This window comes from Saccopteryx bilineata, chromosome 1 (assembly GCF_036850765.1).
Source record: "Saccopteryx bilineata isolate mSacBil1 chromosome 1, mSacBil1_pri_phased_curated, whole genome shotgun sequence".
In the NCBI taxonomy this organism is placed as follows: domain Eukaryota; kingdom Metazoa; phylum Chordata; class Mammalia; order Chiroptera; family Emballonuridae; genus Saccopteryx; species Saccopteryx bilineata.
In genome coordinates this window covers 140,453,508-140,472,196 of record NC_089490.1, presented here as the reverse complement: position 1 = coordinate 140,472,196, position 18,689 = coordinate 140,453,508, and the positions used below count along the sequence as shown (strand labels likewise).

General features: G+C 49.7%; 1 protein-coding gene and 1 pseudogene across 1 annotated transcript in view; both read right to left on the bottom strand.

Moving 5' to 3' along the window:
- ISYNA1 (inositol-3-phosphate synthase 1) overlaps positions 1-18,195 on the bottom strand; it is an 85,661-nt gene extending 67,466 nt beyond the window's left edge. The window contains exon 1 of the mRNA XM_066269405.1: positions 17,996-18,195. Coding sequence (XP_066125502.1) covers positions 17,996-18,130 — 135 coding nt within the window. The 5' untranslated portion in view covers positions 18,131-18,195. The remainder of the gene's footprint in view (positions 1-17,995) is intronic.
- LOC136321703 (U6 spliceosomal RNA) lies at positions 11,294-11,388 on the bottom strand (annotated as a pseudogene).
- Positions 18,196-18,689: the final 494 nt, after the last annotated feature.

Sequence of the window (18,689 nt, the reverse complement as noted above, 5' to 3'; positions counted from 1 at the left end):
AGACAGAACCCAGAAACCACAGTCTCTGGCAGGGAGGCCTGAGAGACCTTCCCTGGGTCTTTCAGGTCACTGGTATCTAGCTCAGAATCTATCTACAAACTGCACCCATCCCAAGCTCAGAAAGCTCCAGAAGTTTTAATGAAGCCTCCTAGCCCATGGAGAGCTCACTTCTGGTCAGGAGGATACACCTGCTACAGACTATCTCTATATAAGAGACCCATGTGATGCCACTATCATCTGATTGTTCCTTGTGCCATAAAGTGCATGTCTGAAGACACCATGAGAATGATCAACCCCTTATGAGACAATACCTCCTTGGAAGATCACCTAGACCAGACATGGCCAACATACAGCCCTCAGGGTGGATCCGGCCCGCGTAAATTTATGTGGCCCGCGATTAAATTTTTAATATTCTCTACTACTTTAAAATCTCAGCTACTCTGCCTGACCAGGCGGTGGCACAGTGGATAGAGCATCAGACTGGGATGCAGAGGACCTGGGTTCGAGCCCCCGAGGTTGCCAGCTTGAGTGCGGGCTTATCTGGTTTGAGGAAAAGCCCACCAGCTTGAACCCAAGGTCGCTGGCTCCAGCAAGGAGTTACTCGGTCTGCTGAAGGCCCGCAGTCAAGGCACATATGAGAAAGCAATCAATGAACAATTAAGGTGTCGCGAAGCACAACAAAAAACTAATGATTGATGCTTCTCATCTCTCTCCATTCCTGTCTGTCTGTCCCTGTCTATCCCTCTCTCTGACTCACTCTCTGTCTCTGTAAAAAATAAATTAAAAAAATATATATCTCAGCTACTCAGAAGTGGAAGCGTCTTTGATTACTGGAAATAGAGATATTTAAGAAGATAGTGATAAGCGGAAAAGAATTCCGCGTGTGACTAATCTATTGGGTTAACTTCCAATAATTGGTCAAATGGATTCATGATACTTCTTTATTTTTTAAAAATATTCCGTTATAAAGATTTACAACTTTTGTACTCGTCTGCACTCGATATGAACTGCGGCGATATGAAACCCACATTCATTTAGGCGGAGTTTGCCAGTGCACACCCAAGGTCAAACAATTCATTGTTTTTGTGGTCAAGTGTGCTGAATCAAGTGGCATTGTAGCATAGACAATAGCTGCAGTTGATAACTGAAAACGTGTCCAGGCCATTTGTAAAATGAAATAATTATTTTATTTGCGATATAACCCCTTCAAGCTCATTCTATTAACTATTGTTTTAACTGATTGCAATACAGTTTGGATATTTATACAATATGTAATTATATTTTTGTAATTATATTTTTATTAAAATAATATTGTATATTAAAATTTTTTCACTCACATTTATTCATAAACAAATTACATAATAAAACTTTGTTTACTTAAACGAATCGTTTTTGTATTTAACATTTTTTTAATTTTAATATTTCGTCCGGCCCGTAAAAAAAGTTTTCTTTCTAATCTGGGCTGGGGGCAAAAACTGTTGGCCACGCCTGGCCTAGACCCTACTGTTTGCCCACACAGCTGAGGTCAGGACCCAGGGGACTTCGGGCAGATCTTGACAGGAATCAGAGACAAATACTTGCCCTCCCAAGTTCCTGCAGAAACTCACACACTAGCCCTGTGTTTCCAGGGATCACCAGCAGTCACAAATAGAAAGGCAGGCCTACTGGAAGCTGTGCCAGGCTTGACACTATGCTCAGAAAAGCTTTGGGGAAATGCAGGGGCTTGAACAGGGTGGGAAGAATTCACATAGGCACAAAATGTGGAGGGAGGCAGCCAGTCCTGGAGTGGACAGCCTCAGGTTTGAGGCTCAATTTAATCTACCCTGAACATATGACCTGGGTCAGCCATCAACCTCAAGGCATTCTATCAGTGAAATGAAGGGGTTGGACCAAAAAATACCCTCTAGTGTCTCGGTCCTACCCTGCAATGCAACAGCAAGCTGTCTTCCAGGACTCCTAGAGCCACACACCACTGCACGAGAACCAGAAGTTCCTGGGACAGCACATTCCACTAACACACCAAGTCCTCAAGTCACACACTCATCCCAACACTCTAGACCAGCGGACTGCAAGCTATTTCTGTTAAGTGCCAGAGAGGCAGTATCTAAGGTTTTGAGAGCCAGTGTCAGTTGCAAAGATTCCCTGCCTTTGTAGCACAAAAGCATCCACAGATTGGTCTGACCTGTGGTGGCACAGTGGATAAAGCGTCGACCTGGAAATGCTGAGGTCGCCGGTTTGAAACCTGGGCTTGCCTGGTCAAGGCACATATGGGAGTTGATGCTTCCAGCTCCTCCCCACCTTCTATCTCTCCTCTCTCTCCCTCTTTGTCTTTCTCTCTCCTCTCTAAAAATGAATAAAAATAAAAAAAAATTAAAAAAAAAATTTTAATAAAAAAAAAAAAAAAAGCATCCACAGATAACACCACTGTATCCCAATAAAACTCTATTTACAGTCAGTGGGCCAGATTTGCCCCTCCAGCCATGGTTTACTGGCTCATTTTAGATTCTAAGGATGACACTGAAAAAAGAACACTCCAGCCCTGACCAGATAACTCTGCTGGTTAAAGGACCATACCAAAGTGCAGAGGTTGCCAGATCAATCCCCGGTCAGGACACATACAGGAGTCAATAACTTTATAAATAAGTGGAGCAAATAAATTGGTAAATTTCTCTCTCTTCTTTCCTCTCTCTAAAGTCAGTAAAGGAAAAAAAAGTTTCCATACAGTCCAACTCATCCAATTCTGTTCTAACATTACAATGAACATGTTGGAAGTCTTGGTTTTGGGGGTCAGCAACTGTGGCGGTAACACTGAGCGCAGCAAATTCAACTTCCTTAGGGGCAGAAGGCCCGTGAGCTCTACCATTCATCCCACAGAGAAAGAGAGCAAGACAGGAAGAGGACAAGGCATGAGATCCCTGACAGGACCTGGAGAGCAACACATCGACTGTACCACAGGAAGAGGTCCCCATTCAGGAGGTCACACTGAGGTCATTCACTCTTGGTTCCTACAAGCCACGCTGTCCTGACTGATGCAGAGGACATTTTTCTTGTTGTAATGCTGCGCTAGGACCCATAAACCACTTCTCTAGATGTGAGTAGAGCCACAAGTCTACAACAGGAATTTTCTCCAGAAAGTTACTGTTTTAAAAAAGGAAAAAGAAACTTCTCAACCCACTTACCCTCCTCAAGGCAGTGGAAGGAGGAGAGACTACCCAGAGTTCTGTGGGTCTGGACAGACTTGCCTCCACCAGAAAGGGCAGCCATCCTTAGATCAGCCTACCTTGAATTGCAGCCTGAAGTCAGGTGTGAGATTTGTGCAGGAAGAGCAAGGGGCAGCAGACAGGTAAAGAGGTACACCTTCCCCTGCTGGAATAGTCAAGTGGGCTGTACCTACTCACAGGACCAGAGAAAACGCCAGGACAATGGCACAGACCCTGCCTGTCCAGTGTCCCCCAAAAGGCAGCTCTTGACCCATGGGGTCTACAGGCCACTTCCTACCTGAAAGAATGCCCATTTTCCACATCAATCACATTGTGATTCCATAGGGGATCCAAAGAGCTAAAGCCAAAGTACAGATTCTGCCCATCTGAGCTCTTGACCAGAAAAGAGCCCATTAGCATTAGGTGCCTGAAAGGCAGAGCCCAGTCCTCCTCATCACCCTCTGGGCTTCTGGTTTATTTTTGTTTGTTCGTTTTGTTTTTTGGTGAGGCAGGGTACACAAAAGTCCTGCCACTGGGAGGGTAAGAAGATGGTGATGGCTGAGGAGAATGAGCCATTAGGGCAGAGCCAATGTCACCTCTGCTTCCCTAGCCCTCAGTCCCCACTGTTCCTTCCACCCACAGGAGCTCTAGGCCACCTAGGGCACTTACTAACCCTCCCATCTTAGAACCAGAATCCTGACTAGGACTGGGTTTCTGTACCTTACTGCGATCTCCATTTATCCAGAGTGGGGCCAAGCCAGCTGTCCCTGCCCTTCCTGTCATCTGTATCCAGGTGATCTGTTCAAAATCTTCCCTCAGGCAGGATCTGAAGCCACCCCAAGTCCATCTCAAGTGTGGGAGTCACCATGCCCCCATTCTGCTGGGGTCAGGTTCTTTGTCACCGATAACCAGGGGAATCCTGAGCCCACTGATGGTGCAGCAAATTTGGGAGGTCCTGCAGACCTTAACTCTCTTAAAGAGTCACATTCAACTTAGTGTATTTCAAAGGCTCCAAGACCACTTCACATCAATCAGAATTGCTACTTTCAAAGAAACAGATGTCCTAGCCAAATAACTCAGTTGGGTAGAGCATTATCCTGAAGCACAGAGGTTGCTGGTTTGATCCCTGGCCAGAGCACACACAAGAACAGATTGACTTACACATAAATCTCCCTCTCTTTCTTCTCTGTCTCTCTCAAAATCAATCAAATTTTAAAAAGCCCTGGCCAGATAGCTTGGTTGGTTAGAGCATCATCCCAGAGGGGGAAGGTTGCCAGTTCGATTCCCCAGTCAGGGCACATACAGAAGCAGCTCGATGTTCCTGTCCTTCTCTCCCTGCTTCTCTTAAAAAAAAAAAAAAAAAAAGGAAGGAAGGAAAAAAGACAAAAACAGAAAATAACTAGTGTTGACAAGAATGTGGAGTAGTTGGAGCCCTGTGCATTGCTCGGAAGAACCTAAAATGGTAAAGTCTGGCAGAGCCTCAAAAAGTTCAACATAGAATGATCATGTGACCCAACAATCCCACTTGAGTTTATATACCCGAAAGAATTTCTTTTTTTGTGTGTGTGATAGAGACAGATAGGTACAGACAGATAGGAAGGGAGAGATGAGAAGCATCAATTCTTCATCGCAGCACCTTAGTTGTTTATTGATTGCTTTCTCATACAGTGTGTCCATAAAGTCATGGTGCACTTTTGACCGGTCACAGGAAAGCAACAAAAGATGATAGAAATATGAAATCTGCACCAAATAAAAGGAAAACCCTCCTGGCCCTGGCCAGTTGGCTCAGTGGTAGAGCATCGGCCTGGCGTACAGGAGTCCCAGGTTCGATTCCTGGCCAGGGCACACAGGAGAAGTGCCCATGTGCTTCTCCACTCCTCCCCCTCTACTCCCTCTCTGTCTCTCTCTTCCCTCCAGCAGCCAAGGCTTCATTGGAGCAAAGTTGGCCCGGGCACTGAGGATGGCTCTGTGGCCTCTGCCTCAGGCGTTAGAATGGCTCTGGATGCAACAGAGCAACGCCCCAGATGGGCAGAACACTGCCCCCTGGTGGGTGTGCCGGGTGGATCCCGGTCGGGCACATGCGGGAGTCTGTCTGACTGCCTCCCCGATTCCAACTTCAGAAAAATACAAAACAAAAAAAAAAATACAAAAAAGGAAAACCCTCCTAGTTTCTGTAGGACGATGTGGCAGCATGTGCGCATGCGCAGATGATGATGTAACACCGTGTATACAGCAGAGCAGCCCATGGCCATGCCAGTCGAGATGTGGACAGTACAGAGGAAAGTTCAGTGTGTTCTGTGGCTCGCTAAATTCGAATCCGTGACCAAAGTGCAACGTGAATATCGGTGCGTTTATAACGAAGCGCCACCATATAGGAATAACATTACTCGGTGGGATAAGCAGTTGAAGGAAACCGGCAGTTTAGTGGAGAAACCCCGTTCTGGTAGGCCATCAGTCAGTGATGAGTCTGAAGAGGCTATACAGGATAGCTACCTAAGGAGCCCTAAAAAATCTGTGCGTGAGCCCACATCAAACTGCACTGAATAGGTATGAAACTGGGAGAGTTTTCCTTTTATTTGGTGCAGATTTCACATTTCTATCGTCTTTTGTTGCTTCCCTATGACCGGTCAAAAGTGCACCATAGGCCCTGGCCGATTGGCTCAGTGGTAGAGCGTCGGCCTGGCGTGCAGAGGTCCCGGGTTCGATTCCCGGCCAGGGCACACAGGAGAAGCGCCCATCTGCTTCTCCACCCCTCCCCCTCTCCTTCCTCTCTGTCTCTCTCTTCCCCTCCCGCAGCCGAGGCTCCATTGGAGCAAAGATGGCCCGGGCGCTGGGGATGGCTCCTTGGCCTCTGCCCCAGGCGTTAGAGTGGCTCTGGTCACAACAGAGCAACACCCCAGAGGGGCAGAGCATTGCCCCCTGGTGGGCAGAGCGTTGCCCCCTGGTGGGCATGCCGGGTGGATCCCGGTCGGGCACATGTGGGAGTCTGTCTGACTGTCTCTCCCCGTTTCCAGCTTCAGAAAAATACAAAATATTTAAAAAATTAAAAAATAAAAATAAATAAAGATATGACCAAGGATTCTTCCACTCTTAAAATGAGCTGATTTACACATAACTCACAAATTCTTTTTTTTTTCTCTCTCTCTCTTTTTTATTTTTCTGAAGCTGGAAACAGGGAGGCAGTCAGACTCCCGCATGCGCCCAACTGGGATCCACCTGCATATCCACCAGGGGGCGATGCTCTGCCCATTTGGGCCGTTGCTCCATTGCAAGTGAAGCCATTATCGCATCTGAGACAGAGGCCATGGAGCCATCCTCAGCGCCTGGGCCAACTTTGCTCCAGTGGAGCCTTGGCTATGGAAGGGGAAGAGAAAGAGAGAAAGGAGAGGGGGAAGAGTGGAGAAGCAGATGCGTGCTTCTCCTGTGTGCACTGACCAGGAATTGAACCCAGGACTTCCACATGCCGGGCCCACACTCTACTCCTGAGCCAGTGGCCCAGGGTCTTTTACCACAATTTAAAAAACAAATTCAGCCTGACCAGGCTGTGGAGCAGTAATTAGAGCGTCGGACTGGGATGTGGAGGACCCAGGTTCAAGACCCTGAGGTTGCCAGCTTGAGTGCAGGCTCATCTCATTTGAGCAAGGCTCACCAGCTTGGATTCAAGGTCTCTGGCTCAAGCAAGGAGTCACTTGGTCTGCTGTAGCTCCCCTACTCCCCAGTCAAGGCGCATATGAGAAATCAATCAATGAACTAAGGTGCTGCAATGAAGAATTGATGTTTCTCATCTCTCTACCTTCCTGTCTGTCTGTCCCTATCTGTCCCTCTCTCTGACTCTCTGTCTCTGCCACAAATAAAAAGAAAAAAAAAATTTAATTCTCTGAGAAACCCCAGGTAAAGACTCATGGTGATTGGTCTCAGCACTCCCAAACACTCCCTGACCTTTGTCTGTCATAGAATGGAACCCCTAGTGTAATGAAGTTGGGGTGGGGCCCAGCCCCCCACAGTGAGCCTAGGAAGGGGCTAGAGCCACCCACAGTGCACAGAGCAGAGCAGTCACTGCCACTTAGTCAGGCTTCCTTGCATGATAGAATTAACCTCAACTTCCTGTCCCAGCACTCCTTACCCTCATGCTCTCTGGTTGCCCTGCCCCTGGGCCTCCCTGCAGTGCCACTCTCTCAGATCTCACCCAGACATCCCCAGTCCTGGCCTCATTCCAGCCAATTCTGCCTGCCCCACTTCCTGAAGGCACCTCCTGCCCATCACCTGCTGAGTTTCTCCCTTCTGGTGTCACTGCTCGTGGCTGTCATGACCATGCCCCTGGTTGGCCTCCTTCAAAGGGACAAGGGGACTGCAGAATGAGGCCAACCAGTAAGTGATGAGTCAGTCTGATATAGGACATGAGGGCCATGGGCATGTGTACAGGTGAGGGGAGAGGTAGGCCAGGACTCCTCAGGCCCCCCATTCCCTCATCTTGCCACTCCTTCCCAGAAGGAGGCAGAAGACATGTGGAGAAACGTGGGGTTAGTCCCTGATACTCAGTCCTTAAACACCTTTGCCAGGGCCCTACTCACCCAGGCTGGATAATAGAGGAGACAGAACCCCCATCTCACATCCCAAAGAGCACTCTCGAGTGGAAGGGATCTGGCCCCTTGGGACTGCCCTGTGACTCCCCACATCCACAGGCTAGAGCTTAGCCACCTCACCTCACGCTCTAGGCCTGACTCTTCACATTCGCTCAGCAGCAGCCACCAGCTCCAGACTCAGCAGTCACCCCAGACTCAACAGTATTGTCTCCAGAAACTTGGCCAGCACTTCCAACCCGTCTCCTGCCCACTCCATCATCACTGCCCCCAAGACTGCTGGAGGGATATAGAAGGGGACGCACTGGAGTGTCCAGCTCTCTCCAATACAACGTGATGGGCTTCCCAGCAGAGAAAATCATTTATTTATTACTTTTTGAAGTTTTTCTTTTTTATTCATTTTAAAGAGAATGGAGAGTAGAGGGAGAGAGAGAAAGAAAGGGAGAGAGAGAAAGAAAGGGAGAGAGAGAAAGAAAGGGAGAGAGAGAAAGAAAGGGAGAGGAGCAGGAAGCATTAACTCCCATATGTGCCTTGACCAGGCAAGCCCAGGGTTTTGAACTGGCGACCTCAGCATTCCAGGTCGATGCTTTATCCATTGCGCCACCACAGGTCAGGCACCATTTCTTTATTTAAAAAAGAAATCCTCAATAGTAAAGACACAGAAGCAGATACTTTACATTCTGAAGAACTACACTTTTTCATCTGTAGGACATACACAGGGGCAAGAGCAGTCAGTGTCCACATGTCTCATTCATCTGACCTGGGAGACCACTGCAATCGCAGGTACTGCTTCACCCTATGATAACTGAGCCCTGGAGAGAGAGCCAGTGGCCCAGTCCCAGGCAGTCAGTGGATGTGATTATAGCCTGGCCACCAGACCCTAATGAGTGGCATCCTTGAGGGAGCCACCTCCTTGCTAGGACATCCACTTGAATATCTAAGCCAGTCATGGCAGCAAGGAGAAAAGTGAAAAGCTGTTAGCCTTCCCACCCCAGGCCTGGGATAGGAACAGGGGCAGCTGGAAGGGCACATCTCGGGCAAGGCACCCTGTGCCAAGCCTCAGTCTCTCCTCCTGAATAACTAAGGAAACACCAATGATGATTTGTGGAGAATTAACCACAGCCCTCATCACCTGCATCTATCTCATTAATTCCTCAAAGGCAGAGCTGTCCAAGGTAGGCTGAATCCCACCAGGCCTGCCCATTGTCTAGCCCACCTGAGACGCTGGCTCAGGGTGACAGTGACCCCCCCGGCACTGTCACAGGGTGCAGCACCTCTGTCCAGGCCTGGCTTTCGCTCTCTCTGCATCCAAAGCACCCACCAGTCATTGGTCAACACTAGTGCAATAAGGAAAACCTGGCATCCAACTGCCCCAAACAAAGAAAACAACTCAAAACACAGAATAAGAAAAGCTGCTGGCTCCTACAGCTGCCAAGTTCTTTCAAAACGACCTTCAAACTGCACTGTTAGGACACTGGCAAGAACCTGATGACATCCATGCCCTAGGACAAGGCAGCAACCCAGAAAAATGTGGTTCTGGAGCAGCGATGTCAGTACTAATGGTGCCTACCTGCCACAGACATATCACAGTGCTCCGTGATACAGTTGCCTTCCCTCCAGAACCCTGTATGACCTAACTCTCAAACACCCAGCTCAAGCATGACCACAAAGCCTAGTGAAGGCATGAGTACCACAGCCAGTATCAGGAAAGATTAAAAATGTCCCCCACCCCAACCAGACACAGGGGGCAGCCCACATCTGTCCCCTTGTCTGGCCCTCAACATCATTCCTACACAGGTCTCTCTGTTTCCAAGCCTACCTTCCCTAATTATTTACTCCCACAGGCCAGACCCCATCTCCCCCAAGCCTCAACTGCAACATCTGCAGCCTCCCTGCTCCACTCAGAATGCACAGGGACAGGGGGAGCCCTCACCACATATCAGCACCTCTGCTCAGTACTCAGGACAGTAGACATGGCTTTGCACCCAGGAAGCCTAGGATCAGTGCAGCACTGGAGGAATAACCTGTTAGGGTCCACAATGCACAGAGACTCAGTCACTAAAAAATAAAGCTTACCAATGTGATTAAAAAAAAAAAACAAAAAAAAAAACTTACAGTGTCAGGGAAGTAAGGCCTAAGATTGTGCCTGGCACAAGACAGAGCAAGGGGCCAATGGGCCAACAGCAGCTGTGGGAATAGGTTATTTTAGTTAGTTTTCTACACTGAGCTATACTGCTTTTATAGTAATAAGAAATAACTTCCACACGTGTTGCTTTGAAACAGAGGTTTAGTGAACCCACAAACTTTAGACACATTTGAAACTCCCCTCCTTTCCAGAGAGCATGTGGCAAGTCATGACCACACCCCCAACCAGGTGCAGCAGCTGTGGCCTGGGAGGGACTAGGCCCGAGAATATAATTAGCATCAGATTCCCTACAGTCACCTGGTGTGGGGACAGGAGGGTTCCTCTCTAGATGTGAACACCAGCTTTTTTATTAGAAATAAAGTGACGCCTGGGCCCTGGCCGGTTGGCTCAGCGGTAGAGTGTCGGCCTAGCGTGCAGAGGACCCAGGTTCGATTCCCGGCCAGGGCACACAGGAGAAGCGCCCATTTGCTTCTCCACCCCTCCGCCGCGCTTTTCTCTCTGTCTCTCTCTTCCCCTCCCGCAGCCAAGGCTCCATTGGAGCAAAGATGGCCCAGGAGCTGGGGATGGCTCTGTGGCCTCTGCCTCAGGCGCTAGAGTGGCTCTGGTCGCAACATGGCGACGCCCAGGATGGGCAGAGCATCGCCCCATGGTGGGCTTGCCGGGTGGATCCCGGTCGGGCGCATGCGGGAGTCTGTCTGTCTTCCAGCTTCAGAAAAATGAAAAGAAAAAATAAATAAATAAAGTGACGCCTGACTTGTGGTGGCGCAGTGGATAAACCGTCGACCTGGAATGCTGAGGTTGCCGGTTCGAAACCCTGGGCTTGCCTGGTCAAGGCATATATGGGAGTTGATGCTTTCAGCTCCTCCCCCCTTCTCTCTCTCTGTCTCTCTCCCCTCTCTCCCTCTCTCTCTCTCTTTCCTCTCTAAAAAATGAATAAATAAAAATTAAAAAAAATAAATAAAGTGACAAAACAATGGTAAGACATGGCTGTCTGGATCACTCACTGCAGTACGGGTCAGGACTCATTTGAGGGGATTGTTCTTAAAAGTGTCCCATTGTGCTCTGGGGTGAATGCAGAGTGTCCCCATATTGCTGGAGATGAGATCTCAGACAACTCTGGCTATGCAACTCAGATCAAGGAGAAAGTCAGAGGCAGAGAATGGGGAGCGAGGCCCTAAAAACGAAGTAAGAGGAGGCCAAACCCTGAAGGCACAGCATGGATTGCCAGCTGGGCCAAGGGGCCAAGGGGCCAGGGGCCAGGGGCCAGCATGCAGGGCTTCTGCAACAGAGAAGCAGATTCCCAAAACAGGGTCTACTCTAGCCCTGGTTGTTATTGTTATTTTCTTGTTTTTTATATTACTGAGAAGAAAAATGTGTAATGCTTCATAACTTCGCATGTCATCCTTGTGCAGTGGCCATGCTAATCTCTGCACTGTTCCAATTTTGGTGTCAAAACGAGCACTAGCCCTGTTGTTGGGGTTTTTTTGGTGTGTTTTTTTTCTGAAGCTGGAAACAGGGAGGCAGTCACAGACTCCCGCATGCGCCCGACCGGGATCCACCTGGCACGCCCACCAGGGGGCGATGCTCTGCCTACCCGGGGCGTCGCTCTGTTGTGACCAGAGCCACTCTAGCGCCTGAGGCAGAGGCTATGGAGCCATCCCCAGCGCCCAGGCCATCCTCGCTCCAATGGAGCCTCAGCTGCGGGAAGGGAAGAGAGAGAGAGGAAGGAGAGGGGGAGGGGTGGAGAAGCAGATGGGCGCCTCTCCTGTGTGCCCTGGCCGGGAATCGAACCCGGGACTTCCGCACGCCAGGCCAATGCTCTACCACTGAGCAAACCGGCCAGGGCCCCAGCCCTGTTTTTTTAAGAATTCACCAGGGATGTCACAATCCTGGTGTGATGTCAAAACTGCCCCAAGGGTGATGAACTCTGGCCTTGCAGATGAGTCAACAGAGGGTGGGTTTCAGAGAGCAGCTTGCTATTTACATATCATCACCTTGGAGATTAGCATGCAGCTAGAGGGCTAGTCAAGAGTCCTGATGGCAGGTAGGTTCGGCCTCTCACACAGCTTTGCAACCTCCTGCAGAAACCATCACCACTTACCACACAGCCAGGGTGCTCGCCCTCTCCAGCATCTATGAGACGTGCATTCTGGGAGGGAATCACTCCACCCAAAACCATCAAGTGCCCACCTTGAAACACCTAAGCACACTGAACCCCTACGCCCCAGGTCAAAAGGCCATGCTTCGGACACCTGCTTCGGACACCTGTGGACTAGCCTGCTCTTTCCTGCCCCCAGGGCCCAGCACACAAGGTGGGGTATTAGAGTCTGTCTGGTTCTCAGCCAGGCACAGTTGGGAGATTTCTCCCAGTGACTCGACCTTCCCAGTGTCTCCACTGTTTCCTCATCACTGCCACAGGGCTGACAGGGGACCAGAAGTAAAGGATGCAGCGTGGGCCAGAGCTGGCATGTGGGCCTAGATTCACAGCTGGTGGTTACGGTCATCATTAGGCTTTCTTGGGGGAGGAAGCACAGTACAGACACAGACAGCAACATCTGGCATCTGCAGGGCCACTAAGGTCACCAACACTCACAGCAACCTAAAACACTGGCGTTTTAACTAGGATCATAGTGTAACTCCCGTTCATAGCTGTATCTCAGTGGTTCAAGCTCTCCTCCACTGTGAGAGAAAGCTTGGGCCAATGAGGATAGTCTAAGTGACCTTAAGCAGGTGACACTGCTTTTCAGAGTCTCAAATGCCTCCAAAGCACAAAGGGAACAATAAGCTAGTCCTCCTGCCAGTGTTGTCAAGAAGGAAGGGTTTACAGGGGCCTGGCCCACAGCCAGGAGGAGCAGTGCCACCGAGTCCTAAAGATGGCCATCTGTAAAGCAAACAAGGCTCGCAAGAAGTTGCCCTGCTTAGGGCCAAGTAGGGCGCCTCCCATAAAGGGGAGATGAGCTCCCCTCTCAGGGCCTTGCTATATATAGGAGGGGAAGAGAAGCTAAATTAAGGCTCCTCCTGCCATTGGTGCCCAGCTAACATCCAGGCAGCAGGCGAGCAGCACCCAGCACAACTATAAAACAGTCATGGAGTATTCAATTCAGGTCTCCTGTACATCCCTCACACACACACCATTCCTGAGGACACAACCCTACAGCTTCCCTCCACAGCTTATTAGGCCACTCCCCTGCTCTAACAGCCTCCAATCCCTCAGGTCTCAAGGCCTGTGTACCCAGCTTGCCTGGGTTCTTTACCCAGCACACCATAGCTCTGGCATCTCCTAGAAGCACCTCTCTCAATCAGCATCTTTTCACGTTACCTGCCCCACACCATCACATTGCCCCATTTTATTTCCTTCCTGACAGTGACCACTGACAAGTCTGTGTTGATTTCTGTGCTGCCCTGTTCATTACCTGTCATTCTTTTTTTTTTTCTTTTTTTTTTTTTAATTTTTAGAGAGGAGAGTGAGAGAGAGTGAGAGAGAGAGAGAGAGAGAGAGAGAAGGGGGAGGGAGGAGCAGGAAGCATCAACTCCCATATGTGCCTTGACCGGGCAAGCCCAGGGGTTTGAACCAGCGACCTCAGCGTTTCCAGGTCGACGCTTTATCCACTGCGCCACCACAGGTCAGGCATTACCTGTCATTCTTGTCAGCTTGTGACACTGGGGCCTGCCTTGGTCACTTATAAATGTCCAACTCCTCAGCAGTGGCCATGGACAGATAAGACGCTCAGTCAGATTTAGGTAGATGCAAAAGCACAGACCCCATCTCCAGGGCCATTCTAACCTCCAGGCAGAGACACTAAGCGCACTTGAAGGGTCAGGCCCACGCTTTGGCGCATGCATGTGCCCCAAGAGGAGGATGTGGGGCTCAGAGAGGGCCAGGCACTGCAATCCTCAGAGCTGTGAGGAGAAAGATCTGAACTGACAAGGGTCAAGCCCGAGCTCAAGACCTCACACAGGTAGACATAAGATTCAAACCTAAATAGGCACCACCTGACTGGTGGTGGTGCAGTCGATAGAGCGTCGACCTGGGACGCTGAGATCCCAGGTTTGAAACCCTGAGGTAACTAACGCTGGTCAAATAGCTTAGTTGGTTAGAGCAGTGGTCCACAACCTCTGGGTCGCAGAGAAAGAATAAATAACTTACATTATTTCCGTTTTATTTTTATTTAAGTCTGAACGATGTTTTATTTTTAAAAAATGACCAGATTCCCTCTGTTACATCCCTCTAAGACTCACTCTTGACACTTGTCTCGGTCACGTGATACATTTATCGGTCCCACCCTAAAGGCTGGTCTGTGAAAATATTTTCTGACATTAAACTGGTCTGTGGCCCAAGAAAGGTTGGGGACCACTGGGTCTTAGAGCATCATCCCAAAGCACAGAAGTTGCCGATTTGATGATCCCTGGTAAGGGCACATACAAGAACAGATTGATGTTCCTGTCTCTCTCGCCCCTCACCTTCCTCTCTCTATAAAATCAAGAAAAAAAGAAAGAAAGAAAAAACCCAAGGTCGCCAACTTGAGTGCTGGCTCACCGGCTTGTTAGATCATTGACATGATCCCATGGTCCATGGCTTGAGCAAGGGTCACTGACTTGACTGGAGGACACACCCCCCCCCAACCAAGGCACATATGGGAAGCAATCAATGAAAAACTAAAATGCCACAACTACGAGTTGATGCTTTTTATCTCTCTCCCTCCCTCCTTCTCTCTCCTCTCCATTTCTTCCTTCCTCCCTCTCTCCCTCTCCCTCCCTCTCCCGCCCTCCCCCCAAGCAAAACACAAACAAAACCTAAATAGGCATCAACCCCCAGACTTCTTAGGCCTCTTCCTGGGCCCTCAATTTTTCCTGAACAACATGCTCTTTTCCACCTAAGAGAGGAAAACATAACCCAGCAACACAGCCCACCACATTCTACAATAAAATGCCCAGGTGGGGAGCATTTGAGATCTTGCTCCCAGACATATGTCCTCACTTTGGCTCAAATAAACTCTTTAAAAAATTCAAAAAAAAAAAAGCCCTGCCTGATCAGGTGGTGGTGCAGTGAATAGAGGGTCAGACTGGGACACAGAGGACCCAGGTTCGAGACCCCAAGGTCGCCAGCTTGAGCACAGGCTCATCTGGTTTGAGCAAAAGTTCACCAGCTTGGACCCAAGGTCGCTGGCTTGAGCAAGGGGGTTACTCGGTCTACTGTAGCCCCACGGTCAAGGCACATATGAGAAAGCAATCAATGAGCAACTAAGGTGTCACAACGAAAAACTAATGATTGATGCTTCTCATCTCTCTCTGTTCCTGTCTGTCTGTCCCTATCTATCTCTCTCTCACTCTCTGTAAAAAAAAAAAAAAAAAGCCCAGGTGGACCTGACCTGTGGTACTGCAGTGGATCAAGTGCCAACCTCGAACACTGAACATTGAGGTCACCAGTGCAAAATCAGAGCTTGCCTGGTTAAGGCACATATGAGAAGCAACTATTATGATTTGATGCTTCCCATTTCTCCCCCACTCTTTTCTCTTTCTCTCTCAAAAATCAACAAACAAACAAAAAAGCCCAGGTGGTCAAGGCAGTTTGCCCTAGGGAGGGTCACTTCCTCAGAGCGGTTAGGAGACACTTCTCTTAGCAGGCACACGAGGCTATCTTGAAAGAATGGGTTGTGTCCACACTTTCTCTGTCTTCTCTCCTGGAAATAATCCATCACACCAAAAAGGAGATCCACAGGAGTAGCTCCTTCAAGACTAACTTGAATTTTTATATTCAAGGAGAAACTGTGGGAAGCCTGAGTCTGGACGGCTAACAGCTGCATGTATTACCACATCCTCGCCTTCCACCAAATTCCAAGCAGGCCACTAAATCTGCACAAAGGCAGCTCAGACTTCAGATCCCTCTGAATCTTGGGGACTTCTACAAGAGCTGCTTCAACAGCTAGGATTACAGGAAGTTCCTCTCCAATCCTCTGCTGCTTCTGAATTTGTACAAGCCTCTTCACAATTAAAAAGTAAAAATAAAAAAACCTCTCAAGTTGCACTGGCAAACAATATAACTACAACGTGAGAACAGAAAAATAGATGCTGTTGACAAAGCTGTATGTCTGAGGTTTTGTTAATAACCAATACACTGTACTAGTCATATAAACGAGTTCTTCTAGTTACCTTCCCCATGCCCAGCACCCCAAAACACCATGAGTACCTGAGCTGCCCTCATTTTATTTAGCCCAGTCTCCCACACTGCCCAGTGGGTATGATTAAGTATTTATACAAAAGCTGCCAAATCACTTAAACTATCAGCTGGCTTCTGAGAAAAACACAAGTTTAGGTCCCCCAAATTTTAGTCCACCCAGTCAAGCTGGCCAGGATGGCTTGAAGAAGTTCTTTGAAGGAATTCCTCCTACCGAATGACTCTAACCTACAAAGCTGAGCTCCATGTGGGACCAGACTGAATGTGCAGTTACCTCTACCCTCACATGAGGAAGATCAAGCTTAGTTAGGGGATGTAACCAACACCCTAAATTAAAAATAGCTGCGTGACAGCATGAGGTGGATGCAAAGCTGGGCCTTCCAGACCAATGGATCAAGCCAGGGCAGCATGGCAGGGAGGGCGGGGCTCCTAACCCAAAGTGACCAGGTACCAAGTTCACCTTATTTACATGACTCATGAGCTCTCCCCCAGCTGCCTCTAGGAAAGTCTGCCTTCCTCCAAGACAAGTCAGACTAAGGAACAGAATTTCACAGGGCAAGAAGGTTCAAGCTGGTCACTGTGCCCCTATCCCCTTCTCCTTCCCTACAGAAGTGCCTCAACCTCACCTTGGGGAACCCCTCTAACAAGAAGAGAATTGACTCTTACAAAAAAGATGAGTCCCCCTTCTATTAAAAAATTGAAACATCATGTCAGGAAGGAAACTGCCCTAAAAGATAGGAAGGGTACGCACCCAGGAAGTGGTGGGAATGAAATGCGAAGAAATTCCCAGCTTAGCTAATGATGCTGAACAAGTCCATGTCAGGAAGAAAGCCACATTCCTTCCTAGTTAGTCTCTCTCCTGACCGCCAGAGGCCCCCTCATCCCCAGTACACATAAACACAAACACACACACACACACACAGAATGGGGCCTCCTCCGCCACCTCTGACTATGAAACCAAACCCCACCTTTCCAGGCAAGGAGGAAAAGAGCTCCCAAACCACTTCCCCTCAGGACCTAATCACTGGGCACCTGCAACTTCTGACCCAACACAGACTGAGGGCGCCATGACATAAACAGAAATGGGAAGAAGCAGGTCTGACCACAGCCCCAGATGTGCCCCAAAACCAGGTCTGAAATAAGGTGCGCTATGGCCTTCTCCCCACCCCCTGCCCCAGCCCAGGTGGCAGAACTGAAACGTCTTTAACTTCCCCAGATAGGCCCAAACAGGCCCCTGAAATAGAGTCAGCAACCAGGTGCCTTGGCTAGAGCTCCCTCCCAGGTGTCCACCACCGACTCTCCAGCCTGAGAAAATCACCAGGTCAGTAGTAACCCCACCCCTACATACACAGCTTCTTCCCCACTAAACACTCCCACCCACTCTCTGAAGGTATCCAGTGAAAATAGGATCACCTGGGGAGAGCCACAGACAAGTTGTCAATTTCTGCCGTAACACCAAGAGTGAGATCAATTACAGGGCCCTCAGTGTAAAACGCATGAGACGGCCCCCACACACATGGATTAGGACCCCCGAAAGCGATGCCCCACTGACCCATTCTGCCAGGCACCCTGATGAAAAGTTCCCCACCCGCCTCCCCCGGCCAGGTGAACAAATCAGTTCCGGGTGGACAGGGAAAAGCCCCGGATGCCTCTAGGTGCTACACAAACGCCCTCCGGACCAGACGCCCACCGTCGCCCGGGCTGCCCGCCAGTGTCGCCTCCTGGGGCCGAGAAGAAACGTGATTCTTCGCGCCCTGCCGGCCAAGGGATCCATGAGCAGCACCCGAACGCCGGACACCGTGCCCTCAGGCCCGGACGCTGGGCGAGGGGCACGCGAGGCAGGCCTGCGCCCCGACGACGTCTCCGACGGCCGCACCGGGTCCGCGCCACTCACCTGGCTAGCACGGTAGTTCTCGAAGGCCTTCAGGGCACTGTCGGTGAGCTTCACGTGAAACACGGACACCTTGCTGCCGTCGCTCACCCGTCCGCACGACAGCCCGTAGCTCCGATCCTCCTTCAGCGCCGCCATCTTACGACCATCTCTACCCGTCCCCCCTTCCCCGCTCCAGGGCCGGCGCGCCAGCCACACCCCGCCCCGCCGCCCGCTGACGTACTGCATTATTCATTACGTGCTTCCCACGCCCTCTCCGGCTCCTGCGAAGCCTACCGTCGACGCCACACTGACGACCGGGCGACGTGCTGCATTATTCATTACACGTAATGACTGGCCACGCCTTTTGTGGGCGGGACAAAGCCCATAGTCACCGCTCCTGTTATTATTTGCATATTCATAAGCCTGGATGGCCTACCTCAGAGGGCCACTTCCGCCCCCAGACTCCGCCCCCAGACGCGCATCTTTCCCTGTCCAACTCATATATTTATTATTCATAAATTTGACTCAGCCAGGCGGTCGAAGCCCCGCCCCACCAGCCAGTGATATGATGTATTATTTATGACGTTTCTCCAAAGTTTTGTGGTTTTCTAAATTTTATTTATTTACTTTTAGAGAGGAGAGAGAGAGGGAGAGAGAGAGAGACAGAGAGGGAGAGAGAGGAGAGAGAGACAGAGAGAGAGAGAAGGGGGAGAAG